At 35.8% G+C, this 25748-nt stretch overlaps 1 protein-coding gene across 2 annotated transcripts; it reads right to left on the reverse strand.

The window, feature by feature from the left end:
- Positions 1-33: 33 nt before the first annotated feature.
- Positions 34-25336, reverse strand: LOC149801618 (uncharacterized). 2 transcript variants are annotated; one of them, XM_089955885.1, is made up of 5 exons: positions 25166-25336; positions 24238-24398; positions 7226-7340; positions 1351-2233; positions 34-397 (listed from the first exon to the last, which is right to left on the reverse strand). In XM_089955885.1, exons 1-5 carry the CDS (start codon positions 25193-25195, stop codon positions 258-260), a joined length of 1329 nt encoding a protein of 442 aa, XP_089812011.1. In that variant the 5' UTR covers positions 25196-25336; the 3' UTR covers positions 34-257. The 2 variants fall into 2 exon arrangements, with proteins under 2 accessions (XP_089812011.1, XP_089812010.1); XM_089955884.1 differs by having other exon boundaries at positions 25146-25336.
- Positions 25337-25748: the final 412 nt, after the last annotated feature.

Raw genomic sequence — 25748 nt, forward strand, 5'->3', positions numbered from 1 at the left:
TGGGGAAGTAGTGTAATCACAACAGACAAAATGTTCTTTAAATAAAGTAATATTTATTGCAAAAAAGTCTGAATAATCCTTCATTAGGTGAACATGACTCAAGACAAGCTAAACATAAATGTGTCCATGGAATATAGATGCACCATCACTGTGCCTGAAAAGTGACAGATCAAGTGCTGAATCTGTGTCAAAACTGAAAGCAAAATATTACTGGATTTGATTTGTAACTAATTTAAAGTGACTTGAATCAATCACCTTTATCCAATCCTTAAAAACATAACTGATGAACAAGCTCTAATGCAAATATGGAAAAGAAACAAATCATACCTACAAAATTTCACCTCTGCATCATTTTCACAAAAGCTCCAACACTTACACATACAGTTATCACCAATCTCTGTCAATAAAAGAAAGACAACACTATTTTGAGGGGGTATATTGCATTTAAAGAGATCTCTATTTACATGCAGCAAAATAATTCATGAAGGAAGTGAGAGATAGAGAGATAAACAGATACAAACAGTGATGTAGATGATGTATTTTCAAAGACATTTCTCTTTGTGATGAACCATGAATTGCTATGTGTGTCACTCATGCAGAATTTTTCTATCATACTTTACATGACTATTGTCTTAACTTGTAAAGCTGATTAGTACATTGCTACCATGCTGGTTTTACCAATGTCAAAATTCTCAGATGCCAATTCAGATTATGGAGCATGTGCTGTTGTTTGCAAATTGTTTGTCCTGAAGCTGCAGATGTCTGCTAACATAACATATTTCTAAGGTTGTGTAAATGATGTAAGGGACAAATTTCTCAACAGAATATAAAAAAATGTATTATTCAACAATAAAACAAACTTGTATTATTATGAACAAATTGTTTTCAGGAAAAGAAGAGTATTACAAAAGAAAATACAAGTTCATAATGGGTAACAATCTAAAACCAAACAGGATTAAGGTCCTGAATGTTGCGCCCACTAGATTGTCATACATGTTAGCATTTTTCACGTAAAAACTGGATGACTACTTGAAAAATTCTAACACTAACATTCTGTCTTGCTTATATGCATGATACCACAAGCATCTGGTGTTTTCCTACCGATTTGAGTTTTTTTATTCTTTGTGGTTTAATTTTATATCCAAGTTTACAACAAATATTTCAGCATAACCAAGAAAAGGGAGATTATTAATCAACACACTACTGGGGGGTAAGGAAATCCTACCCAATGGTGGAACCTCCGTATCCCACACTGATATATATGATACATTTTATCATTTCAGCTACTTTTCAGTAGCAAATAACTGACATTGGAAATTTCACTGACTTTTGCTCTTTATGTATTATCACCTGACAAGCTCCGCTTCCTAGCAGCTTTAAATTCCTTAAATAGATTCTTTCTTGCTTCGGATTTAATCTTCATCTGGCCTTCAGCCCTACTGGATGTACGAATACTAGAGCTTGTTGCTGGATTTGAAAATTCTTCAGCATCACTGTCACTATCAATGACAAGACTTGGTCGTTTGTGGGTTGACTTGATTTCGCCATCATCACTTGACTCGTTCACTGATTCTACATCTGACTCTCCTGAGTAACTGACACAGTTAGAAGTTCTAGTTAAGTCAGCATATTCATCTACAGATCTAATATGATTTAAGTCATTTTTTTTAACAACAGCCACATCGAAAGAATTTCCTCTACTATCATTCTGTAACTGGTCTAAATTCTGATCCTTACTTTCCATTTTTGTAAGGTTCTGTTCTGATTCAGATGAAACAGCATGTATAATGACAGATTCACTTTCTGTGTCACTGACAACTGCATTTGCAGAGTTCCTTTTCTTGTGTCCTATATCTGAAAAGTTTCCTTTTGACTTGCATTTTGGAACATATTCATTTGAATCCGAATATGACTCTGTATCAGAACTTTCAATTTTGTTAGCCTTTCTGGCACTTGTTTTGACCGAGGAACTGAAATCTAAGTCTGATCCTGAAAAAGGAGCAATTTCTTCTTCCTTACTTTCTTTCTCAGTTTTTGGTGTCTTCCCTTGACTTGCATATTTTCTTTTCTTGGTAAAAGACCCTGAATTGGTGTAAAAATGCTGGCATGATCTACCTTCTGGGCTAGATGCTCCAGATTTCCTTCCTTCATCACTTTCTTCCTCTGAACATGATTCAGCTTTGATTCTGGGATGGTAATTTGTTATCCTTCTTTTTCTGATTTGTTTGTTGTTCTGAAAAATCAATCATTAACTTAATGGATATTTATATGTGCAAATATGCATTGCTAACTCTCTATCAAACTTGAGTGGAAACTCCGGTTGAATAACCTCAAGTACTAAACACATAATAAACAAAGTATATATAATTAAAAAGCACCCAAACAACATGCACTGTTACCATTCCTATGAATTTTGCTCTTCTTTTGTCCCTGGACTCATAAAAATGTCAGCTAAACAAAGATTTTTCGTAAGAACTCAAAGACAATTTATGGGGCACATTTTTATGAAGCTACTAACTAACAACACTTTCTGATTCTGTTGCAATACTTTTTGCTTGCATTACTTTTGACCCACCAATAAACCTGTTATGCTAAATTTTTTACAATCTTTTCAGAACTAGAATATGTATGTGTTTGCAAAATGTGCATGTTCCCACCTCTGGAATATTCTTAGCAGACTGCTGTGAAGACCATAATGGATATCAATCCCGAACATTTAAAATTTAGAAAAGATCTTAAATTTAAACATTTAAAGGCCTAAAATCAGATAAGGTCTTCTATTATTTCTCTACCTCAACAGGTTTTTGGCTCAATTGTTTTAACAACGTTTTTGTTTACAAAAATCCAAGTCCAACAAGTTTAGAAACATGTAAAATAAATTGCTAACTTCTGTACAAACTGTATAAGCAAAATTTTCACATCATGTAAACATTTTAATATTTTATAACTTTGCTCCCAAACAGGTAAAAGTTAAAGTTCAAATTTTGTGCTCAGTTGTATGACCACAGCAATAGGTCAACACCAGATAAATACATATATGCAACTAAGTTTATCTGTTACCTCAAGTGGTTTTTGCTTAATCCAGCTCACAGGTTTTCTGTGAAACGAGTCTATAAAAAAAGATGTTTTAATGGTTTATAAATCTAATTAGGTCATTAACATTACCTGAATAAAATTATGCCTATCAAAATTCACCTGTCTACCTCAAGAACAATAGTTCTTGCTTAAATTATACTAACAAGGTATTCCTAAAACAAAAAGTTGTTGCTTTGGTTTTAATGACATTTCTCAGAGCCAAAGCCTATACATGGCAGCTAGTACAACCAATTAAGAAAGAACCTGGAAAAAACCCAGAAGAACCGCTGACCCACAAGAAGCTACTGGCAGCTTTCTCACATGCCCACACTGGCTGACTCTGAGACTCGAATCCATGCAGGCAGAGGTGAGATGTCAGTGATTGGCAAAGGCGAGTGCTTTAGTCCATTCAGCCACCCAGGGCCCCAAAACACAAAATGCAGAAGTCCACAAAGTTAAAAAGTGTGTAAATTTTTTTGCAAACATTCGGATAATGGTTTAAATATCTAATCAGATCACCTATTTATGACGATAATAGTGTGTTAAATTTCATGCTTCTAAGTTGCTTTTTTTGCTATCTTATTCAAATGAATTCAGGACAGATGTAAGGACTTATAGACAAACAGCAGTAGGGGCATACAAAATATAACACAATGACCTGATAATAATTCTCTGGAGATTTTTTTATTATTGGCAACATTGTTGGCTGTTTAAACTTGTATATACAACCATTGGTTTGGAGTGGAGAAATTCAGAGGGCCAGGAAAGGAAGCTGCAAACCTGATATAAAATGCACTGAAATTTATCTATTGATACATAAACAAATTCTTTGTCCATATTGACAAACCATCTTAACAGTGTATTATTATATCATAATCCACTTAATGTTGACATCTAGCATGAGTACTGTATGTTGTGAGATAACCACCTTTCTTTTCGTTGATATTTCTGGTAGCAGAGATCAACCGGATGAGGCATTATCTCATAATCTATCTTTCATCGGATTTTCGGATGCTCGCTAGTAATTAATATATTTACATAGACTGACATTTGTATTTGGGTGGTAAGTAAAATTCCTCTTCTTTTCACTCAGAATTAAATCCTTCAGAACACTCACATTTTCTCTAGTAATCCCTGTCATCAGACCAGAACACCTGCATCTCTATCGTCCATTGACCTTTTTTTAAATTTCTGCTGTGTGTGTGGAAGGCAGGCAGCATCACTCCGCTACCACAAATGTAAAATTAAAAAAACCAAACCAAGATCTTACTTGTTGGTCTATTTAGGCAAAAAGGAACAGTTACTACATTTGACCAAGTGACAGCCAATTCCTTTTTTAAAAATGTATCCAGATAAAATAGTTTGCTGAAATTTCAAAGAAAATGGATTACCTTTGAAGCACAATTGTTATGAACATGTATTAAGCAAATGGGAACAAAATCTGTCTCAATCATGCAATACAATTATTTGATGTTGCCACCACAATAAGAAACAAGCATTTGTTTGGTTCTCCAAAGCTGTCCTTTAGTAGTGACTTCAATAACGCATGCACCCTTCATAAAAAAAAGCCGACAACAATCTTCAATAAAAACAAAGAAACTTTCTTCAAAGGAAGTCAGTACCAAACATAAAAAAGCAATGGAATCTGATGGTTTGTTTCATTTTCCAATGTGACTAGAAACACATTTACTGTACCATGAAAGTTTCCTTTTTGCAGGAAAAAAGTTTATACTTACAAACGTTACCAATGGAGGCTTAAAATGCAAATCAACTTTTAATGACTTGGGATGTACTGAAAAGTAAATGTGTTTCATCATTCATTAAATGATGTGCTATTTTTTCCACTGACCAGTCAAAAAAATTACTGAATACTTTAAATGTGTGTGTGTGTGCATATTTTTGATGGAATTACTTGCATTTTGGATTCAATGTATGTGATGAGATTTGTGGGTGAGTACACAGTGTTGATACTCTATTCATGCAAGTATATATAAACAGTATTCATGTATATGTACCAATGCATGGTTCTCTGAATGAAGTAATATATTTTATATGCCTTATCTGTCTTCACTACAGGTGTATTTTGCATTTAATATGCATTGATTTAAGATGGTAACTGTGCCAGTGAAGCACATATATTTGCACCCGCATTTATTATCTTACCCCCCGCCCCCTTTTTTTGAGTACATGCATCATTTTCCTAAGTTAACTGATCTGGTTGCTTATAACACAGTTCGGTCTATAACAAAATTTTATGGTAATAATGCTATCTTATAAAGTAAGAAACATAGCTATATATTGTGGGCTGTGTATTGTGATATGACCTGTGACCCAAAACATGGCAAAGGCACTCATACTCAAATCAATTTAATTTGATGCAATTAATGCTGTGTAAACATCAATTGATCCTGATAATTGGATAAACTAATTTAAATTTAAATGACCAGTAGTTTAAAAAATCTGACGGCCCAATGCCCAGGGCCCCACTAATTTCCCATCAGGTGTGTTCTTTATTCTGAGAGGTGATGAAATGTGGAAATGTATTTTCAAGATGTTGAACATACTGCCATAACATAGCACAATCTGATTAAAAACAGATCACCACTGTCCTATGTGAAGTGGAGATCTGATTTCAATCAAACTGTAACACATCGTGTCATGCTAAAAATATGATTTTGCATTTGCAAACCTCCTGACATAGTCATATTTCAAGAAAACACAATTTTCAGTAATCTTAGAAAACAGAAGAAAAAACCAATTTGAATATATGCCCATTACATGTAGCATGTATAACCGATAAACAGTCATGACTGGAGCCAATGTAAAACCTTTTGGACAGTTTAAATAGCAGCAATTAAAAGGCAAAGAGGTCAGGTATAAACTACTATTTCCTATATATATATATTTTAACTGGCTGACAACGGATAGTGAGATGCGTTTGGATTCTGCAGTGGATGAGCCCATTGTGCTGATTGGCATAGGTAGGATCAGGAAGTGGAACAATCCAATGTAGGTAAATTAAAGAGATGCTAGATACATATTGAAGAACAAAAGTTATTACAAATCTCTGCCATAAATAAGAATGTTTAAACCATATGTAATATAAATTTTATGACAAGTTTGCGAACAGTGACAACATTAAAGTCAGATTTTGCTGCAATACATAAAATTCAGAGTTTATCATTTAAATCTGTCAGATGAGGATTCAAGTGTGATTTATTTTTTAAGCTGATTTCGGAAGCAATTAGCTACAAGCAAAGCCCAACAAAAATTTCAGAACTCCTGGTCAACAGAGTTTAACTTTGTGAAGCATGCCAGCAAAAACAAATAATATGGGGAAAGGGGAATAATTTCTTGAAAATGCTGTGAAACCACCAATATATGTCAAATGATTTTGACCAGGATTTGAGAGAATCCAGTAGAAGTTTGAACACCAGGACCATCCAGTTTCTAGTGAGTGTAGTGATGAACACCAGGACCATCCAGTTTCTAGTGAGTGTAGTGATGAACACTAATGACACTTGCATTACTTTCAAACTGCCAATAAACAATATTGAATTTATATTTGAATTGCAGCAACTGCAATGTTTTGTGACAAATAATATTTAAAAAGGGGAAATTTGGGGGATATAGAAATTGGTGTTGCTGTTGGTATTGTGTGCTTTAACGCCATTTTTCAGCACATGATAGGCTATACATGGCAGCCAGTATTAATGGTGGAGGAAGAACCCAGGAAAACCCTGGAAAGAACCACTGACCCATGAGAAGCTACTGGCAAGCTTTCTCACATACCCACACTGGCTAAATCCAAGACTCGAACCCACGCAGACAGAGGTAAGATGGCAATGATCCATAACGGAGAGCGCTTTAGACCACTCGGCCACTCGGGGCCCCTATAGAAATTGGAGTCAGGGCTTATGAAGTTTCAGTCAGGGCTTGTGCTTTTTTTTTTTTAAGTCACCATCACTGAGCTTGTGTCTGAAAAGGATTTCTTTGAGCACTGATGACTGATGGCGAACAATAATAAATAATTTAATCTGATGTACACTGCAGGAATGAAGCAACAGATGGATAAAGGAAAGTACATACATATAGCATGACTGAAGTTGATTTTGAAATAAATCCACACAAACAGAAACTCTTATCAAACCTCAGAATCTGTATCTGAAATATCCAACACATCTTCATCATCATCATCATCAATAAAATCTTGTATAGATTCATCTCCACTTGAAATATCTGGGTCATAGTTATAGCGATGTCGTCTGAAAAAAAGATGATATTTGAGTCAGGCTTAGGAATTAAAAAAATGGCTACTGATTTTGCCAACATGATTTTTTTGCTACTTGGCCTTTTCTATTAGCCACCACCAAAGCTGCTGAAAATTTTTTGAACAGATATCTGTCTTAAATGTCATTTAGTTTTACTTATGAGAATTCCATTAAAGCATTTCAATACAACTTGGGGTCAGCTTTTGGGTTCAAAAATAATTTGTCTTAGGGCCATCATCAATGTCCATTTATATGAAGAACAGGGTTTAAAATTAAAAACATGTTGGCTTACTATAATGCAAGAATGGTTTTCCTACCTTCCACAAAAGAACAGAAACTGATATGAAGCTCTGTGTGAATAAACCAGTCTACTGGACTAATTAATCCAATGTGCATTTTAAATGACTATACAAAGATGTTTATGGTGAGCCCTCAAAAGATCCATGCTGCAACCTTCAAATATTCTAGTCAGAGCTCAATAAATTTATCTCTTGATCAGTTCTGTTACAACTCAATTATGTGCTTCTTTCTGTCATCATGTGGTGACAGAAGTTCCTGGGTTTTCCTGACTTTCATCAATATTTGCAAAATTCAAGGACATGTCACAGTCAGGAAAAAAATCTATAATTTCTCCCAACCTTTTCTAGATTACCTGGTGGCTATGGGGAACCCTGTGACAAGTCAGCATTCAAGCTTGTATAGAAACTCTAGTTTTCATCAGAAATATTAGATACATGTATATTTTTTTTCACCAGAATAATTTTTGGGGCAACTGACAGCCCAAACCCTAATTTCCGTTAATATAACATACATGAATTAAAATCTAAAATTTATTGTGGGAATTCTAATGTTCTCATTCCTTAGCATCATGATATAACATAAAAAAATTTATTCCAATCAGTGGGCAAAACATTTATCAACACCACATGCAAAGTGAACACAATTAGCAACACCACAAGCAATGTGAAAACAATAAGCAACACCACATGCAATGTGAAAACATTTAGCAACACCACAAGCAATGTGAAAACAATTAGATATACCACATGCAACATGAAAACAATTAGCAACACCACAATCATTGTGAAAACAATTAGCAACATGACATTCAATATGAAAACAATTAGAAACACCACAAGCAATGTGAAAACAATTAGCAACACCACATTCAATGTGAAAACAATTAGCAACACCACAAGCAAAGTGAAAATAATTAGCAACACCACATGCAATGTGATAACAATTAGCAACAACACATACAGTGTGAAAACAAATATACACCACATGCAATGTGAAAACATTTAGCAACACCACAAGCAATGTGAAAACAATTAGCAACACCACAAGCAATGTGAAAACAATTAACATCACAAGCAATGTGAAAACATTTAGCAACACTACATGCAATGTGAAAACAATCAGCAACACCATAAGCAATGTGAAAACATTTAACAACACCACATGCAAATGTGAAAACAGTTAGCAACACCACAAGCAATGTGAAAACATTTAGCAACACCAAAAGCAATGTGAAAACAATTAGCTTTACAACCAATGTCATTACAGTTAGTAACACCACAAGCAATGTCAATTATGTAATGCAGAGATTATTGCTGTGTGATAAACTGAACCTCAAACTCACCTTCATTTGACATGAAATTTATGAAACACAGAGAATAATACATATATGTAGAGGGTTTAATGGCATATCAGCACAATCCTGGCTATACAATACCAAGTAAGTTTATTTATCCCAAATAGAAAAAAAACAAAAACAAAATGGGTAAAATCCTTGCAAAGTCCAACTTTTTAAATAATATAAACCACACTCCTTTTAAAGGTTTAAGATCTTCTCAGATGGAACATCATCCACATCCCAGAGCAAAGAGGTTGCCTTCTTTAGTCACCTCTGATGATTTGCACGAGGGCAAATCAGCCTATTCTACATCCAATAATATCATATTCCAATCATGCTATTTGTTTTTATAAGCATTGTAACAAGAAGTTACTCAGTTCTATTCATTCATTTTGTAAATTTCATGCCAAACAAACAAACATTAATTTCAGATATTCTCTTTATCAAACATTTGTTTGTCAATTCTCTCAATTTTCCAGTGTTATTGTTGTAAGTTGGAAGTAAGCTGTTCATTCTGATTTTCTGCTCATAACTATTTCTAAAATTCCCACATTTAAATTATAACACCCACTCTCAGATCAATTTCAAACATTTTGCCATTAGTAAAATATCTTGGCAAAAACACTTCTCACAGCTTGGCCTATCAAAAGATATATGAAAAGCACTAGACAATATGTCATTTTAATAAATATAAATCATGCTGAATAACTGTGAGAGGATTATTATGATCTGCAATATACCCTCTCATGTATCATTTCAAAGATATTGCTATGTATATTTAATTTGTGTTATTTGACTTTTCCTAATGCTTGTATGTTATATACATTTGTATTTAGTACCTGACTTTGTTCAAAATCAAGGTCAAGGTGTACCACACCAACAACATTTATTTTGTAAACAACATAATACATGGCTAATATTTCTCTATGAGTGTGGATTAAATATTCTGATCATTATCGATGGAGGTAAACATGTTTATTTGGGTCTGGATCTAGGTCATCAGATTTCCACTTGGAAATTCCTAAACTTGTTGACATCTTTGAATGTTTTATAAAGGAGATTGGCCAACATCTTGACTCTATTATTCATACATGCCAACCCCTGGTGAGGCAAAAGTGTATTCCAAGTGGACGTAACGAATGATCCAAGCAGAAAATGAGTAATCCATGTATAACATGTTGAAACTTCAATTAACGTATGTACAAAATGATTTACTTACTGCCATGTTGCAATTCAAACCACTTTGTACCGGCTGTGACGATGAATGTTTGCCCACCATAAGAGCACTAGGCACTGGGTTTATCTGTGCCTGGATCTGAATTCAGTGTTATAAAGAAGAGGAAATTTACATCTATCAGCAGTTAAGTCTTTTAGCTGGGAAATAAAGTGCCATTGTACATTAACTCTGCATGAAGTAAATTGACAGGTAGAACGCCAACTTGATATTTCATGAATTCTCCTTCCAAATGATCCAAGATAGACAAGGGTGGCAATATAAAGGGACATCACTTGACAAAGAATCTTACACTTCCAAAGCTTTTTGACCGTCTCTCCTTTACATTAGCAACTGAAGCATTTAAAAGCACTTCATCTCCATATGGGAATTTCACAGCATGTATCATAATAATTACAACATTATCATATGTTTATTATTATTATTATTAAAAACAATTACAAATCAAAATAAGGCATGTACACCAACATATACACCCAAAATATGCAAATAATTGTGTATTTCAGTGTTTCTAGTAACCAGTCTATTTCTATTAAAAAGCTGATAAATAACACGTCCAAACCCGAGTTCTGCTGTAAAAAAACAAAACAGAAATTACCATGGTATTGGAGTTAGACAAACTAATCTGATGTATTTCTTTGTTTTCAAGTGTTTTTCCACATCAAATTTATCACCATGACCAATATTAAAATCTTTTCCAGACAGACTGCAATGAGCGTGATGCTGCCCTAGAATGGAATGCCGTATTATGGCATTCATGTACATGTATTCATCTTTGAATCTTTGGAGGATTCTGATTTTTGTCTTTTTCTGATCCACATGTGAAATTATTTAAAACCAGAATCCATTTGACTTGACTTTTAGTGCCAAATAACTAGACTGGTTTGGTACCAAATATAAACCACAACAAAGAATCCAAGAGCAAGCTTCAACATTAGAAAACCATTCTGTTTTCTTGAGCAGTGACATACACCTGCTATAAATGATAGTATTTGGAAAGTACATGCAGGTCCATATGTGATTTGGATTTATTTTAAAACTTGACTTTAGCAATTTTTCAGTCATATCGCTACAATGTTTGATGTGTGGCAATGATGTCTAGCAATGGGGCATCATGCTACAGACATGTATCATTATGTCCCCCCCAGTCACATCATCCTCATAGCAGGTCGACCAGTCCTAACACTAACTTCTTAATGCTGAGCACCTAGCGAGGCAGCTGTTAGTACCATTTCTATAAGTCTTTGGTATGACTCATTCAGGGTTTGAACCCGCAACCTCCTGCATCTGAGGTGGACACTCAAACCACTAGGCCACCGGAGCAGTCCACATGCAGGTCTATTGCACTCTTGTACAAAATCCATTAGACCTGACCTAAAGCTCACTACAGACTGGTTCTCTAACAAAGAGGAATCATAACATGATTCCGAGGTCAGAGGCTTGAAAGCAGAAACCTGCATGTGTCTTGGAAATAGGACAGCCTGCTATAAATAGAACACATTAATACTGTTAGGAAACTCCATGCAAGTCTACAGACAGGTGTACTCTTATGTCGTAGTTAGGTAGAAGCTGTCTTTTCTAGAATATGATCTGTGGGATTAATGGGATATTAATAAAAATGAGAAAATAACTTGATTTTTTTTTAAGGGGATATATAGAGAAAGTGTAATCCACATATGGGCCAGGGCAGTGCTATCCAACCTTTTTGACACCATGGGCCACTGAATTTTTCTTCTTGAAGCTGAGGGCTGCAGCAGAAAACTTAAAAGCAATGACTATAAAAAAATTATTCACAATTTTTTTACCTGGTTAAGAAGATATACTATGAAAGTAGGCCATGGACTGTTTTTTACATAAATGCAAAAAAAATTGCTCAAGCTCTGGAGGGACATTTAAAATCAGCCCGCAGGCCGCAGGTTGGACAGCACTGGGCTGGGGTAACTTAAGGCATAATTTAGTGAAAAATAGCGTAATGATTATGCCAAAAGTGGAATAGTTGGCATGTATGTATTATTTTGTCTTAGCTTGTTAAAAAATGTTGTTTACTTGAAAAATTACTTATTCTTGCCCTAACATCCGATGCAGAATCAATGTTATTGTTGTTTTCACTTTTTAGATTGGGTGGATGTATTTATTCAAATTATTATTCAATGGAAATACAAAGTGCTCTGATTATTCTTGGACGGAAACATTAATTTCGAATTATGGTGAATTCAGACAAGAACATGTTGGATTATATTATTGTAATACATTATCACACTCCAGGACATAGGCACATTAGCATATTCAAATAGTCAGTTCCCTACAAACATGGTCACATTTTAGACTGGATTCTTCATAGACCAGATCATAATATTCTAAAGTCTTCAATGGTGTCCCATTAACATGCGTCAGATCACCTCAGTGTCACATGCTGTCTCGCCTTATCGGTTGCCTTACCCTCCATCTACTAAGAAGATTCTCTGTATGATAAACAGAACCGAACTAATGCATGACATTCAATCAAACCCAACATTCTGTTTTGTAATTTCATGGTGCTTGTTTTTGTAATCTTGTCATTGTTTATATGTTATCTAATATTGTAAAACGCTTAGTGCTTCTAAAGATTAGGCACTGAACTAGGGCCACATTATTATTATTATTATTATTATTATTCGAGACTACAGATACATCAACACAGTCACTATTGGAATTTATATGAAATAACACTGAAATTCAAATGGAACTTCATACATTTGAACATGTGATAGAACTTTTAGGAGTATTTGGGATTTAATTTCAAAATACTGTAGAGTTCTTTTAAAATGTTCACTTTGTTTTTGCGTAAAATAAATTATTTGCTGAAATTTACAAAACAAAGTCATAACAATGTACATTCATCCCCCATTTTTAACCTGAATCACACGCAAAAGCGCTTGGTTTTCATACAACAGCACAGGCTTTCATAACTACCTCCCTTGAAATCAATGTCTTCCCTCATACTGTATGGATAACTTGTCATGTGACTACTATTATCATGGTTCAATAACAAACCAAATTACAAAATAGATGAATTAAATTCAGTTTTCTAAGCTATCTGGGATGCAATATCAAATTAATCCATCCATTTTGTAATTCGTTGAACCATGATTAAAGCTGCAGGATGAGATATTTAACAAGTGAAAGCCACCTTAAATATGTGCAAAAGCTTAAGTCACATGTCGTAAGCAACCAAACTACTTTACAATGTGTGAAAGTTGCATCTGATTGGTCACTTGATGTTGATGGAACAGCCAATCGTTTGCCACATTAGCCCAGTAATTTAAAATGGCAATGGTTAGTAGGGATGTGAGATTCCATATGGGTTTACAAGCAGACCTGCCAACCCTGACAAGTCCGTCTCAGTAAGGCAGTTGCTTTTTTTTCCCGCAAGATTGACCAGTTTTCAGTAAGGTCTAACAAAATATCAATAACTGCTATTATAAAGATGGAAAACGTAATTAAAAGTTCGATTCAGCAATGATAAACATTATGTTCAACTGGAAAGTTTGTAAAGTACGCGTGGACTTTATTTACCTCTAGTACAGTTGCACAAACTTTAGTTCCAAACCCTATGTAACTCAGTGGCTTGTTACTATCTCTCAACCTGACATAATTCTTGGAAATTCTTTTTCCATTTCACATGGCAATTATATCTCCTGCCACGAGACATACCCAAATTGGCACATGATGTCATTATATATAAAACATATGCTAAATGTATTTATAATACAGATACAACTCAGAACATTTTCTACTTGAAAATAATGTATTGCTTTAAACCAATGTTAAATTTAAATATGCATACTGGGAAAAAAAGGGCATAATTCAAACAAGAGAATGAAAACCATACACACACATGCACATATATATACATATTCTCCCTGTTCAGCTCTCACATCTCCTTGTTCTGTCCAAAAGAAGTCACTTCTCTCTAAGATTCAAGTCCAGCTTGACCCCTGCATAGGATTTACAAGTTGTCAAAAACCATGTCTGATATAGAAAAAATATAGCATGTCTGATATAGAAATGTAACATACAAACTGACTGCAACTCAACAGCCATGAGAAGTACTGGTCTAGAAAAGGTCAATCTGTGCACTTGTCTGTTGTAGACAAATCTGTCTGCAATAATTATGTTTTATATTTATATGAGATCAGACTATGAAACACCAAAATACCAATCCAGGTTTGGGGGTTAATGTATAACCTTAGTACATAATCAGTTAATCCATGATACAAATGGGATATCTTTTGTCTTTCTTTGTTATATACAGCATCGGGCTACTGTGTCCATTTTTAATGAAAATCATGAAATTAGTTTAATAATATATGTATTGTGTGCCATATGCTGTTTACAGCAAGTGGCATATTCTGTTATTCAATGATTTTCATAGATTTAAAGTCCAATGAACAAGAGTTTGTGATTCTCTTTGAATCACTGTATGACAGTGGAACAAAATATGCTCAGATACAAGTCAAAACTAACTGTACATACTGTACTGGCAGTTCAGGGTCTATGCTGTTTGAATTTAAGGTACCGTGACCACCTATCCTGTCTGCAGTTGTTTCCAACTTATACATGAATATATACACTATGTAACATGGTTAGTGTCTCAGTGTGGGAAGCAATTTTTAGGATGTGATGTCAAGGTGATCCTTATGTTATGCAACAAATGACTATACCCATCAATAATAAATGCAAGACTTACACCTCAAAAAGCATACACCTACTTCCAAAATTTCTTGCTCTGACAGAACTGCCAGGCTGTCTGGTAATGTGACATGCTGTAAACAAATAATTTAAGCCAAGCTGTGTTGTAATGCAGCATGTGGTACACACACACACACACACACAAACACCATAACAAAAAAATGGAACAATTAAAAAAGATAGCTTACTCATTTAAATTTTATTAAATGTGTTTTAACAATGTTTAGAAAACTGTTAACAAATCTAATCAGAGCACCAAGCCAAAAATACACAGCATTTACAAACTGCACCCTTTCCCTGAGTAAGATCACAATAGCAATTTATTGAGAAACACTGACTGAATGTAAAGCCTTAAAGAGTTGAACAGTTCATCAATATACCCATTCAAGACTACATACAATATATCTACTGACATTCTTTGCTAAAATTTGGCATTCAATAATGTTGCTACATACATCACAGATTGTTCTGAATACATAAGGAACTTTCAAGACAAATTTCCAAGGTCTATTTAATTTGTTTGTTATAAGTCTCTGTAATTTTTTTAAGTTTCTCACCATTAGCAACAGAGCTTTCTATGGCTTGGCTCTACTTTTTGCTTACAATTAGTGACACTGCTTACATGCTATGCATGGTATTTAACAGCTGTAGCAGTACCAGCAAATGTGACTGCCCTCTAAAGCCTGCCTCCAAAAGAGGCAGTGAATTTATACATCTTTAGCTGCAACACTCAGAATCAGCATAAGTGTCACTGTGAGTTCTGAGGTTTGAGGTATGGTTCATAAGGAAAATTGTGAGTGCAGCCAAGGTCGACCATTGTCTAACAGGATGATTACCATCCAACAGATGGCATCTCCCTTCAACATCACCATCATAGAGGTTTACCATTTATGCCCCAATAGCCAACCATGATGACTAAGAAGTGGATGCATTCTCTGACCAGCTTCAAACTATCACTGACCAGAGACTGAAGAAAGCCATTCTAGTTATTCAAGGAGACTGGAATGCCAAGTTGGGCAAAAATGCATAGGAAGACTAGCAAGAAGTCTGTGATTTATACTGTAATGAACAGACCAGAAAGAGATGACTCAAGCTCCTGGACTTTGCCACGTACAATAATCTAGAGCTAATGGACACCCTTGGCCCCAACAAACTATTTAGAAGATGGACCTGGCAAAATCAAGACGGAAAACATCCCAACTAGACTGACTACATCTTCGTGGGGAAGTGCTTTTGATCTAGCATCAACATTGCCAGAACATGTAGTTTCCCGGGAACTGACATATGAAGTGACCATCACTTGCTGCTGATGGCTATCAAACTCCATCTGAAGACAACCAGGAAGCCAAGACAGGTTAGGATTAGGTTTGAACTTGAAAAACTTAAAGATCCAATCAATACACAAGCATTTGAGGCATCAATACATGTAAGTGACAAATCTACACCACTCACAATTCTGGGTGCTGAAGAAAAACAAACTAGACTCCTTGATCACCATGTTCAACATGGCAGTAATAGGCATAGCTCACTATGATCCTTGGCAAACATCATAGGATAAAGAAGCTCTGGGTCACAGCAGATATCCTCAACCTCTGTGATGTAAGGAGAAAACTCAGGAGGAAGCAAGAAGACCTCGAAGGAGCAGAACAATACAGGGAGATTAACAACAGGATTAAGTACAGCTTAAAGTGAGCAAATGAAAGCTGGTTAGAGGTATAAAGACATATATGTTGATGAAAGTTCTGACAGCAGAGAAACAGGGTAGATCTACCAGAACAGATCTCCAATCTTAGAATCCTCTGTGAAAAGTATGTGCAGCATCAACAGGACCTCTATCAGGTTTTTAATGACTTCAAGAAGGCTTTCAATAAGGTATGGAAAGCAGTCTTGTGGGTCACTATGCGGACATACAACATCAATGCAAAATAATCCATCCCCCCAGTCATATCCTGAGAACCAGGCCGAGCAGTCTTAACACTAACCTCTCAATGCTGAGTGCCTAGCAAGGCAACTGTTAGTACCATTTTTTGTAAGTCATTGGTATGACTTGGCACGAGGTTCAAACCTGCGACCTACCACATCTGAGGCAGATGCTCTAACCACTAGGTCACCGGAGCAGTCTCGCATGTTGGTTAAGAGAGAAACCAAATCATAGTTACCATCAAACTGTAAGTAATCCTTTTCTACTGACAAGACGCGAAGCTCACTCCTTGCTGCTCAAGTGAGCAAGAATACAGTCTGAGGGTACGGTTCTCAAAAGAAGTTTAACTCAGAAAGGGCTACTCTATAGTTCTTAACAGTAGATGCAAAACATTCTCTTTCCTAGAAAAGTATGAGAAGAAGAAGTCTCAAACTGCACTGAAAGGGGCAAGCAAGGTTCAATGCATTTCATACTGCACCAATCACAGAAGAGTCTCTGCTTTTGCAACATAAACCATGGAAGTACTGTATATTGTTTCCCAGCCTGGACAATGCATTTTAATGTGGTCCATGTGGATAGGTTGCTTGAAAAGCCAACTGTGATGGTGGAGAATTTGTGGGCTGTTGTGGAAGAAAAACCATCCTTTGCTCCAACACCAGGTCCCTCCTCTGTGGCAATCTCCTGGGCTTGTCTACCAACAAGCTGATTAGGTGGCTGAACCACGATGGTTGGGGCAAAAGAGAAGCAGCCAGGATGAACTGAAAAGTGGAGATCCTGACTTGATGGAGTGCCTGAGGATTAATCTGCAATTGTGGGAAGGTGTGTGAATGCAGAGGATCCAACTTTAGACTCAAAGCGTCCACTGCCCATGCCTTCCGATGCAGTACTGATGAGACATTAATGTGCAGCCTGTTGTTCAATCTAAAGGTGAACAAGTCCACAAAAGGTCTCCTCCAGAGTTGGAAATGTGACTCTGCTACTGACTGGTACTGAGACCATCCCATGAAGACCACACAGACCCTCTGGACAGACTGATCACCAGGGCAGCCAATTTGAGGTCTTTATGGATCTCCATCCTCCAGTATTTCAACAACTGGTTGATGCACAACATCCTCAAAGGTTCTGTTCTAAAGACCTTTCCCTTTGTTTGTCAGTGATGATCATCACAAGAGTGCAAGCCTTAAGCTCAAAGGCCTCTAACATTTTAAGTAGGGATCAAGCCCAGGACGCAGATGATATCTCTACCTGCGATGCCTCATAGTCTGGGGGGGGGAGGGGACTTAAGGGGTCAAACCAAAAACATGAGCTCAACAAATGAAGGCAGAATAAAGTAAATGAAGCTTAGAAGAGGGGGGAGACCACCCTTGTGCTAACTGGCAAAGTTCTCGTCCCAGGAAAACTTCTGTGTAAGCTCTACAATCATCACAGTGTGAAGCAGCAGAACATCAAGACAAGATGAGGTTCCAGAAAGCCTATCCAGACTGGAGAAAGTCTTTGTGTCATCAGCACCAGATGGTTTAGGATATAAGTCTTAGTGACAGATGGTAAACTTTGTTCACCACTTTACTGAACAAGTAAACTTCCTCATCCTCTAGCAACTGATCTGACAGCAGTGAAGGAGCGAAGTTACCAGTCAAAAGGGAGGATCTGTTGCTACTTCTTCATCTGATACAATCATCACCTGAGATAACTCACATGAAGAGACAGGGCTGTCCTTCTCACTGTCTCTCTCTGGAGAGAAAGATGTCAAAATGGGGTTGCCATTGTTCCCATGTATCATGGTTGAGTTGGGGTGATGGGACTAAACCTTACTATCTGTCTTCCTAGATGAATAAGATTGCTGATCCCTTCTAGGTATTCTAGGAGGTGAGTGGTGGGCCCCCTCATTTATGTTGAATCAGGACAGAGGTAGTGGGATAGTGGAGCACGTCTACTCTAACCTGAAACCAAGAAAGTGATATCCATGATAACATGGGGGGGGGTAGATATTTACTTCCCAGAAAAGGGGGTCCATACATCCTGCAGAGATTAAACAGGAACATAGGAAAAGTGGGGTTGTTTATCCAATCCATCCTCCCTAGTCAGGTGAGTGAAACCTGACCCCACACAAACCTTTGACAACTTATACTTGAAATTGGAAACATAATTGAGAAGATTAATTTCGGTATCATCATTAGAAAGAAGTTTCTCTTTTAGCAACTTCAATGGTCCATGCACAGTATGTCCAAAATCTAGTTCAAAGGGACTGAATCCTAAACATTCTTGAACTGATTCCCTAACAGCAGACAATAGTAAATGAATGCCTTCCTCCCAATCTTTTCCAGTATCAAAACATGATGACTAAATCATAGTTTTCAAAGTTTGGTGAAATATTTCTAAAGCTCTTTGGATTTCAGGTTGATAGGCAGAAGACTTAAATTGCTGGATGCCTAATTCATGCTTTGCTTGAAAATTCCAGACATAAAATTTGACCCTTGATCAGATTGGACAGATTTGGGAAGGCCCAATTGAGTAAAAAATGCATCTAAGCTTTTACTATTGTTTTAGTTTTAATATTCCTCAAAGACATTGCTTCTGGAAAGATTATTAACAAACACATTACGATCAATAGGTATTGGTTACCTGACCTGGTCTAAAGGTAAGGGACCAACACAATCTACCATTATTCTGCTAAATGGTTCATCAAATGCAGGAATAGGTGTCATATGAGCCTTAAATATCTTCTGATTGGGTTTTCCTACCATTTTAAATGTGTGACAAAATCTGCAGTATTTGCAAACATCACTTTTACTTTTTGGCCAATAGAAGTGATTCAAGATCTTGTGGTAAGTCTTATTAATCCCTAAATGACCAGCCAAAGTAGTTTCATGAGAATTTCCTGTATGTACGATTTTGGAACTACAATTTGATAGTTCACTGACCACTCTTCATAAGCAGGTACCTCAGGTGGTCTCCATTTTCTCATAAGAATCCCATTTTTAATGAAAAAGCAAACAGGCACTTCAGTGGCTTCAGTTTCACTCGTGGCCCTTTGAAACAAACAGGAGATCTCAGGATCTTATTCCTGTTTGACAACAAGTGATTGTCATTTGTCACCCTGATTAGAATAAAGAGAATGAGTAGTTAAAAGAGGATCACTGTGATCAATACCGTTTGACTGATCTAAACTTTAAGTAAAAGTGACCTCATTAAAGGCCTGACAAATACATGTTTCAGCTAAAGGAATACTATCATGATCAATGTCATTCTCAAGAGCTATCTTTGCCATAGCTCTAGTAACTGCACAAGCTGGGTATAAATCTGGGATTTATTTTTCAATTGGATCGAATTTCTGATCCAAACAAGGCTTGACAGTTACAAGTGGATTAACCATAACCTTATCTCCATCTAGGTCATTGCCTAGTAATAAATAAATGCCCTCAATAGGTAAAGACAACACTGTTCCAACTGTCACGGGTCCTAAGACTAAGTCTGATGACAAATTTACACAATAGAGAGGAACATTAACAAAGCCACACTCTACTCTCTGAATAAGAACACTCTCATCAGAAGAAGACTTCTCAGAAAAAGGCAAAGTACCTGATAATAAAGGACTCTGAGAAGCTCCTGTGTCCCTTCAAATTGTAATCGGGATAAGATTGGCTGAATCAACCATGAGTGACATAGAACCCTTCAACATGAATGGTTCATAATTCTCCACAATAAAATCAGACTGGGGTTATTTAGACCCAACAAATGTATTGCTTTCAATATATGACCGTGACCTTGACTTCTTAGAAATAAGAGCATTTGGAATAGGTCTGTCTTGATTCTGTTGCTTATTTTTAAATTTGTAGCAATCAGAAATAACATGTCCTTTCTTCTCGAAATAGATACCCGTAGGAAGAGATAAGGACTGCTGAGTGGAATACTTACTTACAAATGAAATTTTATGAGCTAAGAAATACTTGTCAGCAGTATAAGCAGCATTTTCTAAAATTTCAACCTTATGCTCATCAACATAAGTCTTAACATCACTATGGACACAGTTCTTGAACTCTTCAAGTAATATGGGTTGTCTGAGATTTTCATAATCTTTATTAACCTTTTTAGAAAAGCACCACCTATCAAACTGTCATGTTTTTCCCACGCAAATTCAACATAAATCTGGTCAGTTGATTTTCTAGAATTTCTAAAACCTTGTCAATAAGCCTCAGGTACCAACTCATAATCCCTCAAGATATATTCCTTAGCCACAACATAATCAGCACTCTGCTGTAGTGACACTGAAATGTAAATATCATGAGCTTTGCCAGTAAGTATATATTGTAATAATAGAGGCCAGTGCTCTCTTGGCCATTTCAAAATTTCTGCAATTTTCTCAAAATGAACCAAATATTGATCTACTTCTTTTTTCAGAAAAGGGGATACTAACTTGATATTTCTTAAAACATCAAAAGTGGGGAAGTGTTTTCCACTTGCCAGCTCTAATTCTTTTAATCTAATTTGGAATTCTCTTTCTTTCTTTTCTCTTTGCATTTGCCTATCTTCTTTGTCTTTCTGCAATTGTTTCTCTCTCTCTCTCTCTCTCTCTCTCTCTCTCTCTCTCTCTCTCACCTCTTTCTCAAATTGCATTTGTCTTTCACCTGTCTCTTTCTGAAACTGCATTTCTCTCACTTCCCTCTCTCTTACCATTTTTTATCATTTCTATCTGAAACTGAACCTGTCTTATCTATAATTCCATTTTTTATATAGCTGTACCTCCATTTTCAAAATTTCCAATGACTCCTGGGTAGGATTCAAAACAAATTTCTCTACCTTTGATGATAATAAAAAAAGCTTGTTGATTTCATTAAAGATTTCCAAAATGTGAAATAAAACCTTGGATTTAGAAAATTCAAATACAAAGTGAACCAAAATTTAAAAAACAAAGTTTTCTGAAATATTTAAGTGAAATTTGTATCCCAAGGACGAGTGTCCAATTTTATGTTATGAGTCTATGCTGTTAAAATAGATAACAAAAAGAGAGAGAAAGACAATAAGCTTTGTAAAATTTAACAAATAATTTATTTTCCTAGAATACAAAGTGAAACTAAGAAAAAAAGGAGATTACGGTATTACGAATTAAATCTCCAAATAATCCAAGAATTACAGACACAAGTCAACTGCTCCAGTGGTCTAGTAGTTATAGCATCCACCTCGGATGTGGGAGGTTGTGGGTTCGATCCCTGGCTGAGTCATACCAAAGACTTATAAAAATGGTACTAATAGCTGCCTCACTTGGTGCTCAGCATTAAGAGGTTAGTGTTAGGACTGGTCAGCTTGGTGTCAGGATAATGTGACTGGGTGGGACATCATGCTACATATCTGCGGCATGATGACCCAATGCTAGACATCACTATAAACTGTCACACTGCAGACAATGTACAATATGACTGAAAAATTATTAAAGCTACGTTAAAAATCCACACACACACACACACACAGTCAGAAGCCCTAGTAATTTAAAGTCCTAAATAAAACTCAGTACAAGTCCCAAAGAAATTCATATCTGAAGGTGATGACACGTCTCTTATAGCTTATAACAGTGTTGATGTGTCAACAGTCTTTTGTTGAATCACAGAAATATAATTCCAGGTTTGAATTCAGTATAAATTCCAGTGAATGTCTTTATCCAAGAATTTTATCAGAGCACTTTTGTATTTCCTGAGAAAAAAAATCACTTGAAATCAATAATTTGAAGAAATAAAATTCAGCCCAACTGGTCACAACATAATACAGCTTGAAAGTACTAGATGTTAAAGCACGAATAACCAAGTCCTCACAGTCAAAAGATTATATAGTTCTCTACTTGACCTCAGGTCACAATTAGCATTTTCTAAAAAAAATATTACCTAATGGAAAACAACCTTCTAGAATGATCCTGATGTTTACAAAACAATAACCTAAATTATGTATAATTCACTTAGGAAACTCCAAAACTCTGACCCACATAAACATATTTACCTCTTCTATTAATAATGATCCTGGCATTAAGCCCATACAAGGAGAGAATAATTTAACTATGTATTAGTTGTTTACAATGAATAAAATTTTAAAAAGTCAATCAGGTCAAGCCGAAATAAACTCAAATTTGGACATGGTCAAGTCCAGCAAACAATGTTACATACATGTAATGATATATAAAAAAATAATAAAACTAACAAACAAACAATTAAATATACATAACAGTTTACACCTGTGTTGGAAGACAGTGGATTTCTGACAATATTTGGCCACATGACCCTCAAATATTGACCCCTGGGTGTGACTTTTTAATCATTTTTTTTCTCTATTGCATACAATTAATTGTTCCTTTGAAACTGCTTCTTTTGCCAAGGTATTGATTGATTTATTTCATATAAAACAGAGTGTCTTCCTTGGAGAAAACATAAAAAATGACAAAATCTTTACTAAATTAAGATGTTTAGTTCAAATGTCAGAAAAACCAACAATGCTGGTGAAGGCAGCATAAACATGCAACAACAATAACACAAAGAGAATGGATTATTATCAACAGATTTTCTCAAGAACCATTTCAGAAAAGTAAATCATTCAACCTGATCAGTGTGAGCTGTTCTGAGTCTGAATTGCCCTCAGTGCCGGATTTAGGCATAAGCTAAACATGCTACAGCTTAGGCCTCACAGTCTGAACTCACAGTCTGAAGGAGCCTCTCCAAGTTAATTTATACCAAATAGGGCCTCTACAGTTTCCCATAGCTTAGGGCCTAAATATGTCTAAATCCAGCACTGATTGCCATTAAATTCAAAAGGTGTGGTTACTTTATGGTAACAAATTATATGACTGATCCAAGTCCTAATTGTTAAGTTTCTCTAGTTATTTTGATCAATAATTGATCCATAAGCAGTTTTTGCCCTACTATTTGTTACTGTAGCTTTACAGCATTCTTAAGAAATGCAAACATCCTGAGCACCATTTCCAGTCGATCAGCATCAGTGTATGTTGATTGGAGAGACAATGTATAAAGTGAAAGAATGTGTAATACGACTCAAATATTAATGCATTGGGAAACAAAATTTTCTGTACTGCATTCTGCCAAATGGAACTCATCTAATGGACTGTTCATGTGTACAAGCTGAATCTATGCTGATCAACAACCTCTTCTGTAATTATGATGAAGTGAATTTATTAAATTACTGTAATATTCTAATTTTCATTTCAGCACTATTCTATCAGGGTCTCTCTGACAAATCCCAAAAGGAGGGATTTTACCCTCGGGGAAGGTACAGAACTTTGTGTGAAAAATCCTATGAATACAATACAATGACTCCTGAAGGGATATTATGGACTAAAACCCCATGAAAAACCCTGAATGAATATTTGCCTTACTCTTTAAATAGATTGTTCACATGTAGCCTGGGCTTGCAACGTGAAATGGTTTTATTAGGAGTGGTACTGTGTGGAATATCTTTCCAAACATCATCTCTGGTTGGGAGTTGGAATGTCCTGTTTGCTTTTTTTCTCAACCTTTCTGAAGTTCTTGGTGTAGTCTGAAATACAATGGACTGTTGATGATGATCCTTGCAAAGTAATAGCAGCATGTTGCAATACATAGGTACAAATGAGTTCTTTATTTAAATATGTTCAGGACACATAGAAAACTGAACTCCTATAAATACTATAAAGAAAAATATCTTGCTTCAAGGGTTTCAAAAAGGGCTTTGGTATTAAGGCAAATGGCAAATGGATCAGTTTTTCAGAACATTATATTGGTTATCAATGACACAATGGAATGCTTTATTACATCATTAACAAATAGACCCTGGAAATACTGACTGTCCTTGGGGAACTAAATAACACATGAAAAGAAAACATATTTTAAAAATCAAGCTTTGAATACTGCCTTGATGCATGGTTTTTATTCTGTGTTACAAGCCTTTATAACAAAATCCTGGATTTTTTGTGTAAAGTTCAGCTTTATGTGGGATGCTCTGGGCCGTCTATCTCTGTGATGCCGTCCCATTTATATTCGCACGTTATTTACTTGTTTGCTCTCATCAAGAAACAAATATCCAAGTTTAGTGACAAGGCTTAATCCTACAATCAATTTTAAATAGTTAACGGTTAACGATCCCTCAGAGGCAAAATCATATTTGGTAATATATTGCAAGTTAACGATTTATCTGAACGGAATGTCTTATAAAATGACATGTACTGCTCAAAACAGCAGCAATTAAAGCCTCGAAAATATATAATAATCATAAATACAGCTAAGTGTATTAAAATGCGCTAATTACAGTATGAGATTTAGCATCACTTTTCGTGGGCGTGCTCTCCTTCGTATCATCTTCGTCTGTAATAACTCTTCTTCTCATAAGCGGGGACGTTATTTCATCTTCACTGCTCATTTCTTTCGAGGAAGTTAATCTTTTCGGCCATAGACCTTTTCCAATAAGTCGAATTTGGGTTTTTCCAAAACAATATTTAACGCATGCGCAATCAACGTAGGACAACTTTTAAGAGATTGTCATTAACATAGTGTATGTTCGTGAAGAAAGTTTCAAACAAATTTGTAAAGGTTTGACATCTGTACACCCTTCACAGAAATAGTGTGTTTAAAAATCATGAGTGAATAGTTCAGTAATCTGCCTAAAACAGAAAAGTAGATATAAGCACAAAAAGCATCAGAGAGGACCAGAACAGCGGACAGGATTTGTGGGCCCTAGGAAAAATTATCCAGTAGGCCCCAACGAATCACAATTTGAAACAATGGTGGACCCCCTGACCGTTGTGGCCCCCGGCATTTGTCCTACCCTCCGCGGTTCTGGATAAGACTTACAAAGTTGGATGATCCATTTTTGAAAGGAAAGGGGTGGGTGGACGATTTTCCTATGTGACCA

Source organism: Sinohyriopsis cumingii, chromosome 4 (assembly GCF_028554795.1).
Source record: "Sinohyriopsis cumingii isolate HCF-2022 chromosome 4, ASM2855479v2, whole genome shotgun sequence".
NCBI classification, from domain to species: domain Eukaryota; kingdom Metazoa; phylum Mollusca; class Bivalvia; order Unionida; family Unionidae; genus Sinohyriopsis; species Sinohyriopsis cumingii.

Bases quoted from the DNA above. Each gene is read 5' to 3' on its own strand.
- LOC149801618 (XM_089955884.1), bottom strand. From the start codon at position 25,256: ATGAGCAGTGAAGATGAAATAACGTCCCCGCTTATGAGAAGAAGAGTT. The intron at 24,399-25,145 runs GTAATTAGCGCA...ATTGTATTTCAG, and splicing joins GTGATGCTAAATCTCATACT to ACTACACCAAGAACTTCAGA. The intron at 398-1,350 runs GTGATAATACAT...TTTTATTGACAG, and splicing joins TAGGAAGCGGAGCTTGTCAG to AGATTGGTGATAACTGTATG.